At 40.5% G+C, this 13,952-nt stretch overlaps 1 protein-coding gene across 1 annotated transcript; it reads right to left on the bottom strand.

The window, feature by feature from the left end:
- Positions 1-1,843: 1,843 nt before the first annotated feature.
- Positions 1,844-4,943, bottom strand: LOC126924634 (trypsin-like). Its single transcript, XM_050739343.1, has 7 exons — positions 4,757-4,943; positions 4,197-4,339; positions 3,978-4,075; positions 3,505-3,664; positions 3,315-3,425; positions 3,072-3,221; positions 1,844-2,625 (listed from the first exon to the last, which is right to left on the bottom strand). Exons 1-7 carry the CDS (start codon positions 4,818-4,820, stop codon positions 2,374-2,376), a joined length of 978 nt encoding a protein of 325 aa, XP_050595300.1. The 5' UTR covers positions 4,821-4,943; the 3' UTR covers positions 1,844-2,373.
- Positions 4,944-13,952: the final 9,009 nt, after the last annotated feature.

Consider the following 13,952-nt stretch of genomic DNA (forward strand, 5'->3'; position numbering starts at 1 on the left):
AGAGTGAGAGAAGCTGTACGATATTCGAAGCTAATAATCCGCGAAAATTTCATTAAATTCAACTTGAACCGCACACTGCGAGAATATTGAGAAATATAAATAGCAATATTCCTCCAGGAAAATATCAGTCGAAACCCCATCCACCTGTTCAAAGTCTGAAAACTCCCGGCAAATTTCCACTTCTGGTAGAGTTTGACTTCTCCGAGACGACATGGCTGGCCGACGAATAGATTTCTGAAAGTTCCAGTTTGCACCTCTCTGTTTCTTCGTTTCCGGGAGCTGTAATTAGGGAAATGAAAGGGGCTTGGAGTTCGATTCCTCCCTTGAAACCACTTCGTCTTCAACAATGGCCGAAGTAACGGCGAAAAAAAGTAAACTTTTAATTTATTTAAAATCCCCGTGATGTTGGGGGCGAAGCGGGGAATATTACGTCCTATAATGAATTCTTATTCGATCCCGAAATTAAAGAGGCCGCGAGTAGGGTGCTGAAAATCCAGGGTAGGTAACATCATGAAAAACTCGTGGGTAAACTCAAAGGAAAGAAGATGAAGGAGGCACACAGGATATCTTGTATCAGAAGTTACGTTTATCACGCGAAATGCGCAGTTTTCGAGGCTGTACGTTCACCCTTGTACACCTTCCTTCGCCACCCTCCTCTCTGTTTCTTTCACACGCCTCTTTACGATTGTTCCCGTCGTCGTGTCGATCGATCCGCCATGCCCTTACCGCAACATTTCCGAACAATCTTTCCATCTTTCGGGTTTCAACGTGGATTAACTTTTGGAAACGGAAGCCTCCTTCCGGAAATTGCGATCACGCAACAAGAGCCGAAACAATGCAGTCGAATCCAATTATACGTGGAAGAATCGAACTCTCTTTTAAAGACTAGAATGATTGACGATGCTTTCACCGTATTTGCATCGAAGCTTATGCATTCTGGTTAAAATGCATTTTATTTTAATTGTTATAGACAAAAACAAAGATTTAATAATCCACTGTATATCCGTCACCAGAAATTACGCCGAACGAGAAATACAATTAAAATCAGATATTAAATCTTATCGAATCTTATAGAAGATAAAAGATATTTTTTAATTCAATGGAATCGACTGTTTCATTGAAGATCATAAAACGATCAATGATTCCATCCGATAAACTATCGGTATAAATTGTCGTGTCGCGTCGTAATTTATTTTGCCCCAAGAAAATAACCATGATTATACAGAAACCATGCAACCAATCGAACGAAAACATAGCCTATTCCGCGGTTCATTCCATCGAGATCCTATTACATCGACATTTCTATCCGGTAATTGGCTCGATTCGTACATCCATCAACTTTCTGTGCCGCGTCGTCGAGCATGGACAAATATTTTCTTCTAATATCTCGAGACGAACGTTCCTTTGAGGAGCATGAAATTCAGTAGAAACGGCCGGGAATCGTCAGACGCGGCGAGATATCGTTCAACGCTGCCATCGGCAATACCACTGATACCTTTCGTTATCGTTCTCCCTGAAGCTCCGTATTAAATAGCCAGGAGCTTTTTACGTGTCTATCACGTCGAAGCTTTTCGTTCCACATCAAAGCAACTGGATACACCAACCAGATGTGTATTTATCTGCTGATCCCTTCGTTTTCGTTTTCCAAGCTAACCTTTGCCCGTTAACGTGAGCCAACCACCAAAAAGTCATACATCGTGACTCGCCTGGCTCGTCTAAGTGATCAAACCGTGGAATTCCGAAGGTTCCTACTTTACCAGAGTTGGAAACGTGACATTTCGATCGATACAGGTTTCCATAAATGGAAACGAGAGATTCGATCATTGAGAAATGAAATTGCCACTTATCTGTTAATCGTTTATTACTTCGTCTGCAAATAGTGATCTCACTCCGAGCAATCTGCGAATCTTTACGCGTAGTATATGGCGAATGTAAAAATGCAAATATTCCTTAAACGTATATAACACACAGAAATATGTAAAATACTCAAATTAAAATACTCGATATAACATTTGCTGGGTGAAACAAATTTTCATGTAGGTTCTGTTTTTTTGATCAAATTGATATAAACGTGAAATTGTATAAACATTCGCAGTCTCGTTATGAGATGATACACAAAAATTGATTTCGTCGAAACTATAGTAGTGACCACTTAGCTTGGGCTTCGTCGTATTCCTACCAGTCGTTAAATTATAGGATTTAATCAAACTTTTGATGGTATGTTCAGCAAGCTGCTTCTGTATTTTGGGCTTGGTGTTACTCAGTTTAATGTACCTTCTCTGGTAACTTAAGCGATGAAATATTGAACTTGCTGCAGTTAAGAGGACACTACTGTAGTATTTCAAAATGAATAAAGCAACCATCTTTTTCATATTAAATGTGAAACAGTACTGACAGTAGAACCGATGGTAGCAACGTTGTGGTCACTACCTGTTCCGAGCCAGAATTATTTCTTTTACGCGAATATTGCGAGGTCGGGTTTGTGTCTAAATGCGACGCGATCCAAAGTCTGTAGAAGTAGACGTCCGTGTAGACACCAGGAGTACGTGGCCGTGCACAACCGTCTCCACCAGAAACCACACCCGTTAGAAATCCACCGCAGATCATACCACCTCCAGAATCGCCCTATGAAAAATTTAAGAAAATCAAAAGAACTACTTTCGACTCTTTTTAACGTTGTACGATTAACTCTTTCGCTCTGAAGTCTGTACGAGATACGAACACGTCGAAAATCATAAATTGTTAAGATTCATGATTGTGACGACAATACACGAGTCATTATGTATTTCCCATCTTAAAATCTACCATATAGGAACTACACGATAAGCAATAGTTAAATAATTATATCCAAACCTCACGTGAAACGATCTTTCCTTAAATGTGCAATAAAATATAATTATATAAAACAATATAGTTATTGTAACACATCGCCATTTTCATCACAGTGAAAGAGTTAATTTATCTCTGGGTACATAATCGAGAATAACGAACCCAACTTTACTATAGTCAGCGTTGTTCGAATTCTTTTTCGTTAAGAGTTGCTTAACGTTTTAATAGAATGTGTGCGTTACCTGGCAAGCATCCCTTTGGCCCTCTATGTATCCAGCACAAAGCATCCCAGCTGGGAAATCAGTTATGTTCTCCAAAAGTTTCTTGCACGTGGAATGGCTCAACAGCGGCAAATCTATGTACATGAGGTTCTCGCTGGTAATTGGATAATCCTAAACGAAAGAATCTCCGATATAAATTTAGATCTGCCTAAATAGATATATATATATATATATATGATAGCAGAAGCAAACCGACAGACTTACTTCCGCTGGGTAACCCCATCCTGCTACCTGACAAATCGTTTCTGGAACAGGGGTATGAGTCGCGAGAGGAGCAATATTAACTTCCGGCGTTAATGCAAATGGCACTTTGAGCTGGAAACGTAAATATTCGATTGAGAAAATTCGTAAAAATTGACGATACTTGCTAAAGCTCCGAAAAATAATATCGTACAGCGAGAAGAGCTACGTCATTCTCCAAGGTATCCATATTAAACTTGGGATGAACATAAATCTTGTCTACGCCCCTTCTTTGACCAGTCTGGCTTTGTTGACTGAGTTTAATGTCTCCGGCAACTACTATGATTGTCCAAGGCTGTATCTGCGAGTCAGATCTATGAAAGTGACACTATGTTGAAAATGATTACTCGGAAATAGACTATGCGTGTTTATGTGTTACGAGAAATTTAAATATACATGCAAGTATATACAGAATATAACGCAATGTTCAAAACCGTATAAATTATTCAAATTAAGGTCGTAGTAATATTTGATAAGCGAAACTGTCCCAGTTGCGTCTCCTCTGTCACGCTTATAGATAGATGAAATTGCATAGTTCTCTGTAATTTACTCATAACTGACATTTACGCGCTTATGGCGAGTTTAAATAAGTAGAAACGCGCGAAATGCACATTTTGAATCACTCACTCCTCAAACATGCAATGCGCTGCTGTGAGCACATATTGTTCGTCTATCAGTGATCCTCCGCAGAAGTGTGAATTGCTGTAACTTTCTCTTAAAGATACCTGCGAAAAACATTTTCTAGAAAATAATTAACTTACTCTTCAAATCATATCATTGCAACTGATATATAGAGTAACTAAACATTCGAGACTCGAAAATATCTTATAAAAATACAACGCATACCTGATAAGGAAATTGCCTTAGTGCAGCTTTTGTCCCGTTAACTATACGTCCGTGCAAGTTATAATGCGTCCATTCTGCCTGCGAATTAGGATTTACGGTAGTCTCGGTTGTTTCAGTAGTAGTCGACTGTGGAAGCAGGCCTCCTATAAAATTTTTTTAAATAAGTTCACGCGTCACGCTTATGCTCTCCATTTTTTCAGAATTTAATACAAAAGAATTATATTAACACGATGAGTTGCGCCATAATTGATAGATAAACGTTGAAGAAATGGGAAATTCCTAGTCAATTGCTTATCTTTGTACTGTGCAATAATATACGCTACAAATTTTGTTATTATACTTATAACAAAGTATTTAATAAATATTTTAAGCGTGTATGTAGTGTTTTCTGGAACTCCGTGAATTAAAGCAACTACATCGACGTAAAATAAATGAACGTAGGAAGAGCAGAAAATTTCATTGAACTATATGTATATTATTGTACAATCGTAAACCAATGTACACTGTTATACTAGATACAATGATTCTTATCAAAAGGTATTCATTTATTGTTCACTTACCATCGACGAAGCTATTCGCGATGAACGCTACTGCCAAAACGAGAGCTATTATCCGCATTTTCATTGCGCTGTTAATTATTTCTTTATTTATCCACTTCTATTGTATTATATTTTATTTCTATGTCACTGTTGAATTCTGTTTCTCCTTCGCCACTCACCGCCACCGACTGATCACGATACGATGAAAATGGATAAAGAATCTCGTTATCGCGGTAGAATGGATTTATCTTCAAACGATATCTATCGGTTATCACATACGTCAATTAGAATTGGAGTAATTGGTAATGTTCATCTTTAAAAAAGATAATATTAAGTCTCACGTTTCTGAAGAATATTTGTTCTAGAAAATTTTCAGCAAAATTTTTATTTAACCATTACGTTCTCTATTATGAAAATAATGATCATATCTGATACGAGCCATTCGCTATTAATCATGTAAATTCCCTTGACGTTCTTAATGATCGAAGTGGTGGATATATCTGACTGTCTGATCCACTTTGACGATGCTATCGACCTAGCTTCAATGACTTGCGGACTCTCGCGTACATCGATTTACCAGAACACCGAGATAACGAGCAGTATCGTCGGTAGCTTGATCTAAGTAAGGTTTGTTGCACACAATTACCAATTTAATTCGTTATCATCGTTGTTGGGAAATTGAGGTTTCAGTGAGGACCAGATATATCTTTCTGATAAACGAATAATAGCATCAGTTATTTCCATGCCTGTTATTATTAGCTTCTTATTGTTGTACATGAAACGGCAAATTTCATAAAAGCGTTGTTAAATAATACCAATTAGGTCACGTTGCTCGAACTCGATTTGTTATTCATTCGGGTAGTTATCTAGTGGCAAATGATATCTACAGAATCACACGTATATGAAATGTTAAGTACGATGATAATTATATTTATATAGCATTTACGTTTATAATTATATTTATTAATACAATGCAAATATCCCACATATATGAAAATTCGTAAAGATACGAATACCTGAGTGAATGAATCGCACAGTGATCGATCTTCCTAATCAAAATTTCTAACATGTTCAAACTTGTGGTTTCGTGAACGTGTCGAGGAACGAACAGCGATTCTCTTAGGGATTCGAAGGTCTTCTCTGTTTGTACAAAGAAAAACAGTCTAACCGGATTATAATTTCCTCTGGCATCGGAAGGCTCCCTTTCGAACCAGTTTCATCCAAGACCTTCATCCCTAGGGTTTGTCGGCGTGCGTTCGCGAATCGATAAACAAAACACGCGAAGCGTAAACAACCCCCCGCGTAATATTTCCTCGGTACCCAGTTACGTTCCCTGACGCAAACATCAATCCCGACGAGTAAATTCTCTTCGACGGGTCCTCAAACATTCCGCGGCAGGCTCGTCGTGGAATCTGGCCTTCGTGCAATGAAACCTGCCAAGGAGACGGTACGAAGGGCGAGAAAAGAATGAAATTGATATCTTTCAGATTAGTTTGTTCGCGTTTACAGATAGCCGAAAGAAAATAAAATTATCGAGGAAAGAAGCATATTATGTAATCGTGCATTTGTTAAGAAACTTTGATAAATTTATTTTATATACCAGTGGCTCGCGAAAGTATATGAACGCTTACAGAAAGTTATATTAATCATATTGATAGATTTCGATATTCGGCAATGCCACTTTTAACCTTTTTTTATCTGTTTAAGATTATCTATATTGTATTCGTTTATACCATATACTGTATACGTATTGGAATTTCTATGTACATTTCCGGATGGCTTTCAGATTTTATAGATATAATCGCGATAAAAACTTGAAATGTTTTAACATATACATGCAAGTTTTCTATGGCAAGCGTTGAAATACCTTTTCTCAGCCAGTGTACGACAAATTAGATCACTTTGTGCAAACTTCAAGATTGAGTTTTAAGATCTTGCAGCGTAATTAACTCGAATAACCTTATCTCACGCTGTCTCTTGAAACGTTATCGTGGCAAAAGTTTCAATGAAGTAAATCGCCAAACGATATGTATGTAATAATGCAATTCTAATGAAATCCTTGAACAGAATGGCGTGAAGTCAACTGGTTCGATCAGGTCGAACAGTTAATTAGCATCTGGCGGAAGCTTTGGAAGGGTAGTCCGATCGAACGCGATCGGTACGCTAGACAACGAACGGTCCAGAGCTCTCGACTGGCCTGTTGGCCACGCGGAGATTGTATACAGGGGTTGTACGGGATTGTACACGGGGTTGCTTGAATACGGGGATGGGTAATGGTGGCTCCTATCAGCTCTGTACACTCTCTCTTGCGCGACGCCTCTCACTCGCGCCCTCGAAAAGCCCGTCACGAGCAACGATATTCCGGCGAGTTACGCCGATGGTACCTGAAACGCGCGCTCACCGACCGACCACTTTGCATATTGGATACTCGTTCTACTAGCTATTCAATGGCGTCTTCGGTGGACGTGTTGAAAAATCCTTGCGAATCTTTGCGTCAGAATTCGTAGAAATTTTCTTCTCTTCGATTACGGCGAAGTGTGCTGGAATCAAAAGCGAAAATTAAATTTTTTACGAAAGAATGTAAGCGAGAAAAAGTTAATTTTCGTAAGTATCGCCGCTAGAAATATTCGGAAAAAATAGAAATGTGTATCCAAAGCTATATATAACTCATATACTAAGAGAAATCAATGTTCTGTTAAATGAAATTTTATCACGAAGATCTCGTTAGGTACTCGAAAATAATTGCAAAGATTACGATCAATAAATTCATAATGTGATAACGAATAGCGTAGATGGAGTATAAAATATCGAATGGAAAATTTCTATTCGAACAGCGAAATTTCAAGACTGGTTTCTTTTCTTCGACTGGAACCGTTTACGGCCACCTTCCAAGTCTCTCTCTTTGTCTTCTTTCCTCCAGAGTTCCTCCTTCGACGTACCTCTTCGTCCTTCCCACAGGTCGGTTACGTGCTACCTCCGCTCGATTCCTTGTACCCGGGTCGAGGAATCATTCTCGATGGAACCGAGGATAATGTTTATGGGACGTAATGATAAGGAATGCTGTCTCGGGTCGATCTACCCTTGAACCAGCTCGCTGTATATGTTGAACGTTATTTGGTTACATTCGTTGTCAGACACGGAGCTATACGATTCGTGCGTAAATACATCACACAATATCCAGTCATCGATTACGCTTTCTCGTCACTTTGAGTTCGTGTCTGGATCTTCTTGTAATTCCGCATGGACGTTTTTTCTCTTCTTCGATACGTGGCTTATAGAAATAGAAATATAATGATCGCGTTCAAGACAGAACAACGACGTTAATAATATATCACTACATAATGTAACTATACACGTGGTAAAATCAAAGTCTTCGTAAGTCCTTTCACTGTTCACTTTAATCTGAAACTCTATAGAAAGGCAATTATCATTTAATAACGTCCTTTTACCTTCGTGGCAACTTCCATGTCGTTTCAATCAACCGAAACCAAAAAATCACCCGACTAAAAGGCTTCGAGTATGATTTTTATCGGTCTATGAAATACATTACGTCGCTGACTGGCTACGACCTTGACAAAGTGGCGAACTCACGACCCTATTCATCCGGTCCCTTGCGCCGCGGGCGCAACAGCGGCGTGGAAAGAGGAAGAAGGCAACCTTGACTGGAGTGCAACCAGTTAAAGGGCCGTTCAAGGTCTACCAGACGGTTCCCAGTCCATCGTCTGGCCGACTGGCTGGCTGACTGGCTGGCTGGCTGGCTGGTTGGTTGGCTGGCTGGCTTGGTTGGTCGTTACGCTTCGCCAAGTGGACGACGGATGGAAACAGCCAGAACGGAACCTCTTCCGTTCCCCATGCAAACACCGTTTTACTTCGGGAACTGCAATAACGAGCAGTGTGTTTCTTTTCTCCCGTCGATTCCACTGATTGGTCGCTCCATCGAGGCCAGAGTTAATTATCGGAACCTTTCGGAAATCGATTTCCATTCACCGGTTACGTTTCATAGCGTTTTGTAGTTGAATAAATTTAAAAACGATTATTATTATCGTTATGTTAACTATTTATTATATTATACGAACATAATTCGGCGTATAGCAGCGAAATGGAGATGATCTCTAGTTAAGTAGCAGGCGACGAGCAGAATGAAAGTGCAGCAGAGGAAAGGAAATAGAAAATGAAAAGGCGTGGAGACAGAATCCGTGAGAAAATCGATAATCAAGGACGAGCCAAAGATTTAACGATCGACATTGTCTCATGTATCCGAAATTTCGAAGCAACGAAATTTTCTATACGCCTAAAATTAATATTAACGGATATGAAATTAATTTGATGTATATGAAATTTATTTTGCAGGAGAAATTAAGGTAGAGGATGGTCGGTGAAATGGTTGAATTTCAAAGTTAAAACTCCGATGATGGAGCAGGTTTCGCGAAGGTTGAATATTGTATGGGTTTCGTCACACTTTCATCTAGATGGGACGGGCTGTCGTCGCTCGACAAGCTTTCCCCCCGCAGCTTTTCCCTCTCGATGGAAGTGTTCGTGACGGCTGCCAGTATGTGGCAATCGAAGCTCTTTGCTCCGCGGTGAAATTGGGTTGCGCCTCTTTCCATTTGCCACCGCTGATGGCTGCCGTTAACACGCGATTCTTTATCCTCTTTGACTTATGACGTGCCTTAAAATCGAACGTTCTGCAACAATCGATTTGGAAAGTAAAGAAAACAAATATGTGGAAAGGATACGATAAATTAAATGAAACTCTTGGAAAGACGAAAAAGATGTACAACGTGCCAATTATAATATTTTAAAGATTTAAGAATCCCCGTTACAAAGCCTGTATTCTGCGAGAGAAAACGTTGGTAGCGTGCAAATTTAACGACGCATAATGTCGAAAATAAGAGGGAAAAGTGTCGTCCGCTTTCGAATTCCGCCTCTACTCGCTCGTAAATAACGCTTCGATTTTAACCAACAACCCCAGCTCGCTCGTAACATCCGACATTTACATAATTCTCAATATTACGGAGAAATACGTTAACGCTACGGTTGCTTATTCTGACGAGGTCGTCCATTTTCTCTAAATTTTTGTTCGTAGCACGTAGGATTAAATCGATATTACGAGTCTCGATGGATTTAATCTTTCCCCATGCTCGTACGTTTGACTAATGATTTTCCGATGAACGACCAACGATCGAGGATGCTTCTTAGCCCTTGCTCAGATGAAATTTGCTCGAACCAGACGAAATTAAACGTTTACTTGCTACGTTATTAATCATCAAATACCGTGTTGCGTTTGCCGATGCAGCACATCGATCAATAGCTTGTTACCTGGAATTCAAAAAGTCGCACGATGCAAATGACATCGAGATTGCATCTCTATTCCTTGCTGAATTAGTCACAGTTATCTGAAGGTCCATGCTTGCGACAGAGACAACTCTGATAATTTTCAGATGCCCGATCAATGTCTCGAAACTGTAATTTCAATTACGGATGCGAGTCCGAACTGTAATAATCATGAATCGAACAATACGAATATATGCTGTGACTGTTATTACGAATAATTACCAAACAATTGGTAATATTTATTTACAATTCCATATATCGGAATCTTTTTCAAGGCCAATCCTGAATGTACCATTTGCACAAACTTCCACCGTCCTGTTGTAATTCATCGAACAAACGAGCAAATCAAAGAAGACACGAATCGTTTGCTTCCCCATAGAGTCGCACAATTTTTTCACTGGTTTTGGGGAACCTCGTGTGCCAAGTCACAAGCAATCGTTGTCTGCTTGACGCGGTCCTAAGGGAATGAGATCGGGATACACCCTCCGCGTGTTCTCCTTGACGAACAGGAGGGCTGAGACGGAAATACTAGAAGACCCCGTTCGACTTCTCGTGCCATTAGGCGGTGCAGGAAGTTTTTTGAAGCCTCGCTCCACCTCCGGGACCATTTCCCTCCGAGACGTTGAATTTTCCCACCGAAGTGATTCGCTAGTAATATCTTACATCCTCCATTCCAATGAAATATTTAATCGTTAACCTCTTAACCCATTGACATACACAGTAAAATGAGCAAAATACACGAGCAACGTTTTGTTGCACTATCCATGATATCCAATAGCGAACGAAAGTTGTGGTATTTAAGCTGTTAAACTCTGAACTGGAACGATACATTTCGTCGAGGCGTTGTAAACCATTCGAAAACTATCGCTATTCCTTTTCTGAATTTTGGGACATTACAATAACCAACCTTTTTCCTCTCAACAAATTATCTTTGTACATCAATATTTGTGGGTAAGAATTTGCAAGTGAATTAATAAAAGCTATTATTTCGTGAGAACATTACGTCTGCTCGTTGTATCGCGGACATTGTTCCCGTGTAAGGCGACGACCCGTGATGCAACGGACGTTCACGGTGCTATAAATCGTGGATTGGAAAAGATGAATTTTGCGACCATGATGAAGCGTTATGGCGTCGGGATACGGTGAAAGCGTTACAGGTGCGTCGAGAAATCGAACATAGATGGTATCGGACGCATAGATTCGATCGGGACGAATAACAAAGAGGAGAAAGTTCGTTTCAGGGGTGAACGAACCGGGCGTCGTGATATTTTTCGAACGTTTTCGGGGCCCTCGATTATGCACGCAACCATACAGTCGCGTGCAATAACGCGGCGTGCTTCCTACCGCCTCCTCGCCGATATTCCCCTTTCCACGCTTCTTTCATTCCACCCTGGTACATTCGTTCTTCTTTTTCGCTTCTTTTTTTTACTTTGCTTCCTTTTCGGGTTCGCGGCTGGTACGCTTCAGGGGAATCAGAGTGTGACGGACGCGCGGAACTTCATCCGGTGCCGGTCGAGGAACGAGCGTGGTACGAATTAATGGCGAACACCCATAAGAAAGCCATCGTTAACTATCGCTGTCTGTCACTCGCTTCTTCGGACCCTCATCCAGAAAGAAGAAACTTTAAAAACGGAACTCGTGATCTATCGAACGAAATAAAAAAAGTTTATCGTCTCAGGATGTGTCTAAAGTTTCGAATATTGCAAAATCAACAGTCCGTTTCAAGAAAATAATGATAATGAAAATGGGATCCCCTAATGGTAGAAATAAACAGGAAAGCTGCGCTAACTCACGAACTCATTGAGCTTTTGGTGATTTCTTGTTCCATTTCGTAATAACGATTGACAACTAATGACGATGATCAAGAATGGAGTAGATCTCGTATACCGCACTTGTAAGTCGACAAAATTCGAAGGAGTAATCGTTTAAAAATGATCCACGCGGAATCAAAACTGTTTTTCGCCTAATCTTAACACTCTAAAAGCAACAAAAATTTACAACTCAAAAAGATAGCTCGAACAATTATCAAACATGGGCAAACGACTGAAAGAAGAGCAGAGTAAGCACGGACATCCAGTTGAGACGCATTCGAACGCAGACACGTGGATGACCGATGTTTTAAAAAGGAGAAAGACTTTTAAACCTGTCCACGATTGTTCTTTTCTCACCTTGATGGGCCAGCTGCATCCGGCAGAAGGTGTTCGCATACACGATATACGAGGACGAGCCACGACGAGTCGGTGCGGTCAGCTACAATGTGAACCGCGGCTTGGAATCGCAACGGTGTGCAGGTGCAGCCGCAATGCAGGCTGGTCGCGTTTACAGGCGGACCGTAGCACATGCCATTAACGTCCAGACCACATCCATGGTGATCCCTTTCCCCTTGGTAAACGACAATGCAGCCCGTTCGTCGGCCCCTGCACAATAACGCGAAATACCGGACGCTCACGGCTGTCTTCTATATAATGCAACCAGCCGGAGGACCGTTTATTAGGGGAGAGCATTGCGGCTGGCTTGCGTAATCGACCGGGATTATGAAATTACGACGATCTTTTAACAAGACTCAGGTTATACACCTACAGTGATTCACAGAAGCACTTTGTACGCCCATCATAGGAAACTTTTACGAATACAGCTGAGTCACGAGAAAGTGGACACCTAAATCTGAAAGCACCTCGCTGCAACAGAAACGAGCAACTTCCGCAATTATTTAGAATTAAATAGATCAAACTGTCTTTTCTTTATTATTATGATTCATGATAGTTAAGCTTCGACATTCTGTTGTCTTTTGATATATTTTTAAGAGCTTGTTCTAGTTAGCCGAGACGTCGATTTAATCCATTTTTATGCGCATAGTATTTGGAAAATATAATGTCAGAAAACAGCAGATGTATAATACATTATTCAACAATAAGTACCACTGAATTTCGACGGTTGCGTAGATCAATACAACGTTACTTATGAAACGATTTAATATTTCGAGCTTCCTCGTTTCAAGAAAATAAACGACACAGTATAAAACGTGTTTTAACCGCATCCTTTCGTTTCAATATTCTTAGACGATCGAATGGGAACAAATCTGTAGGAATTGCATCGTCGACTTATCGGCCCATTTTCCGTAGAGAATTTATCGAGAAAATTGGTAGCAACGTGCAGGCAACCATATCGGAAGGATTCGTCTTAATTCGCGCGGAGAAGGCCGATCCTCGTTGAGCTTCGGGACCGGCTTTAGCCTCGGCAATGGGATTACCCCGTGTGGAAAAGCTCCGGCGAATTTATCGTCGAAGACTTCGTTAGCGGGTCGGTGCAAATGAAAACTTATGCCAACGTTGGGAATCCACAGCCGGTCGCTATTGCCAGGGTTACGATGATCGGACTCTGTACCGGTTTAAATTGCTTTTCGCGCTGATTTATCGGCGCCGCCGATGCCATCCAGGATACCAGCAGCTCTAAATCAATTTCGCTGGTCCGTGGACCGTTATCAACCGGTGTCTTAGCCGTGTTCGAACGGTAATTGTATCGAATTCAACGCAGATTCCTCCTTCTTCGTGTAGTACCGTATCTTCGTAGAAAGATTTATGTAATTGTAAGACGTCTATCCTGACACATGCGGTTTAGCCTAACGTATCCAATAATTTTACTTTCACATATCCTTTGATATACATGTAAAATCCTTGCCGATCTAACTGCCGAAAGTTATTAACGAAAAAATAAAAGCAAAAACGATGATCAAACGAATGGACGAAAGTCGAGAAGATAAGAAAAATCGGTATCGAATTACCACGGAATTTCCATCGTCTTATAGAAGTAGAATAAGTAGGGATTCCATGGATGCGGAATCCTAACAAGTGTCTCCCCCAAAATAATAATATATCCCTGGAGC

Source organism: Bombus affinis, chromosome 14, assembly GCF_024516045.1.
Source record: "Bombus affinis isolate iyBomAffi1 chromosome 14, iyBomAffi1.2, whole genome shotgun sequence".
In the NCBI taxonomy this organism is placed as follows: domain Eukaryota; kingdom Metazoa; phylum Arthropoda; class Insecta; order Hymenoptera; family Apidae; genus Bombus; species Bombus affinis.

Coding starts and splice junctions, on each gene's coding strand:
- LOC126924634 (XM_050739343.1), bottom strand. CDS start 4,820: ATGAAAATGCGGATAATAGCTCTCGTTTTGGCAGTAGCGTTCATCGCG. Junction 3,426..3,504: donor ATGACGTAGCTCTTCTCGCT/GTACGATATTAT, acceptor TTACGTTTCCAG/CTCAAAGTGCCATTTGCATT. Junction 3,222..3,314: donor GATGGGGTTACCCAGCGGAA/GTAAGTCTGTCG, acceptor TCTTTCGTTTAG/GATTATCCAATTACCAGCGA.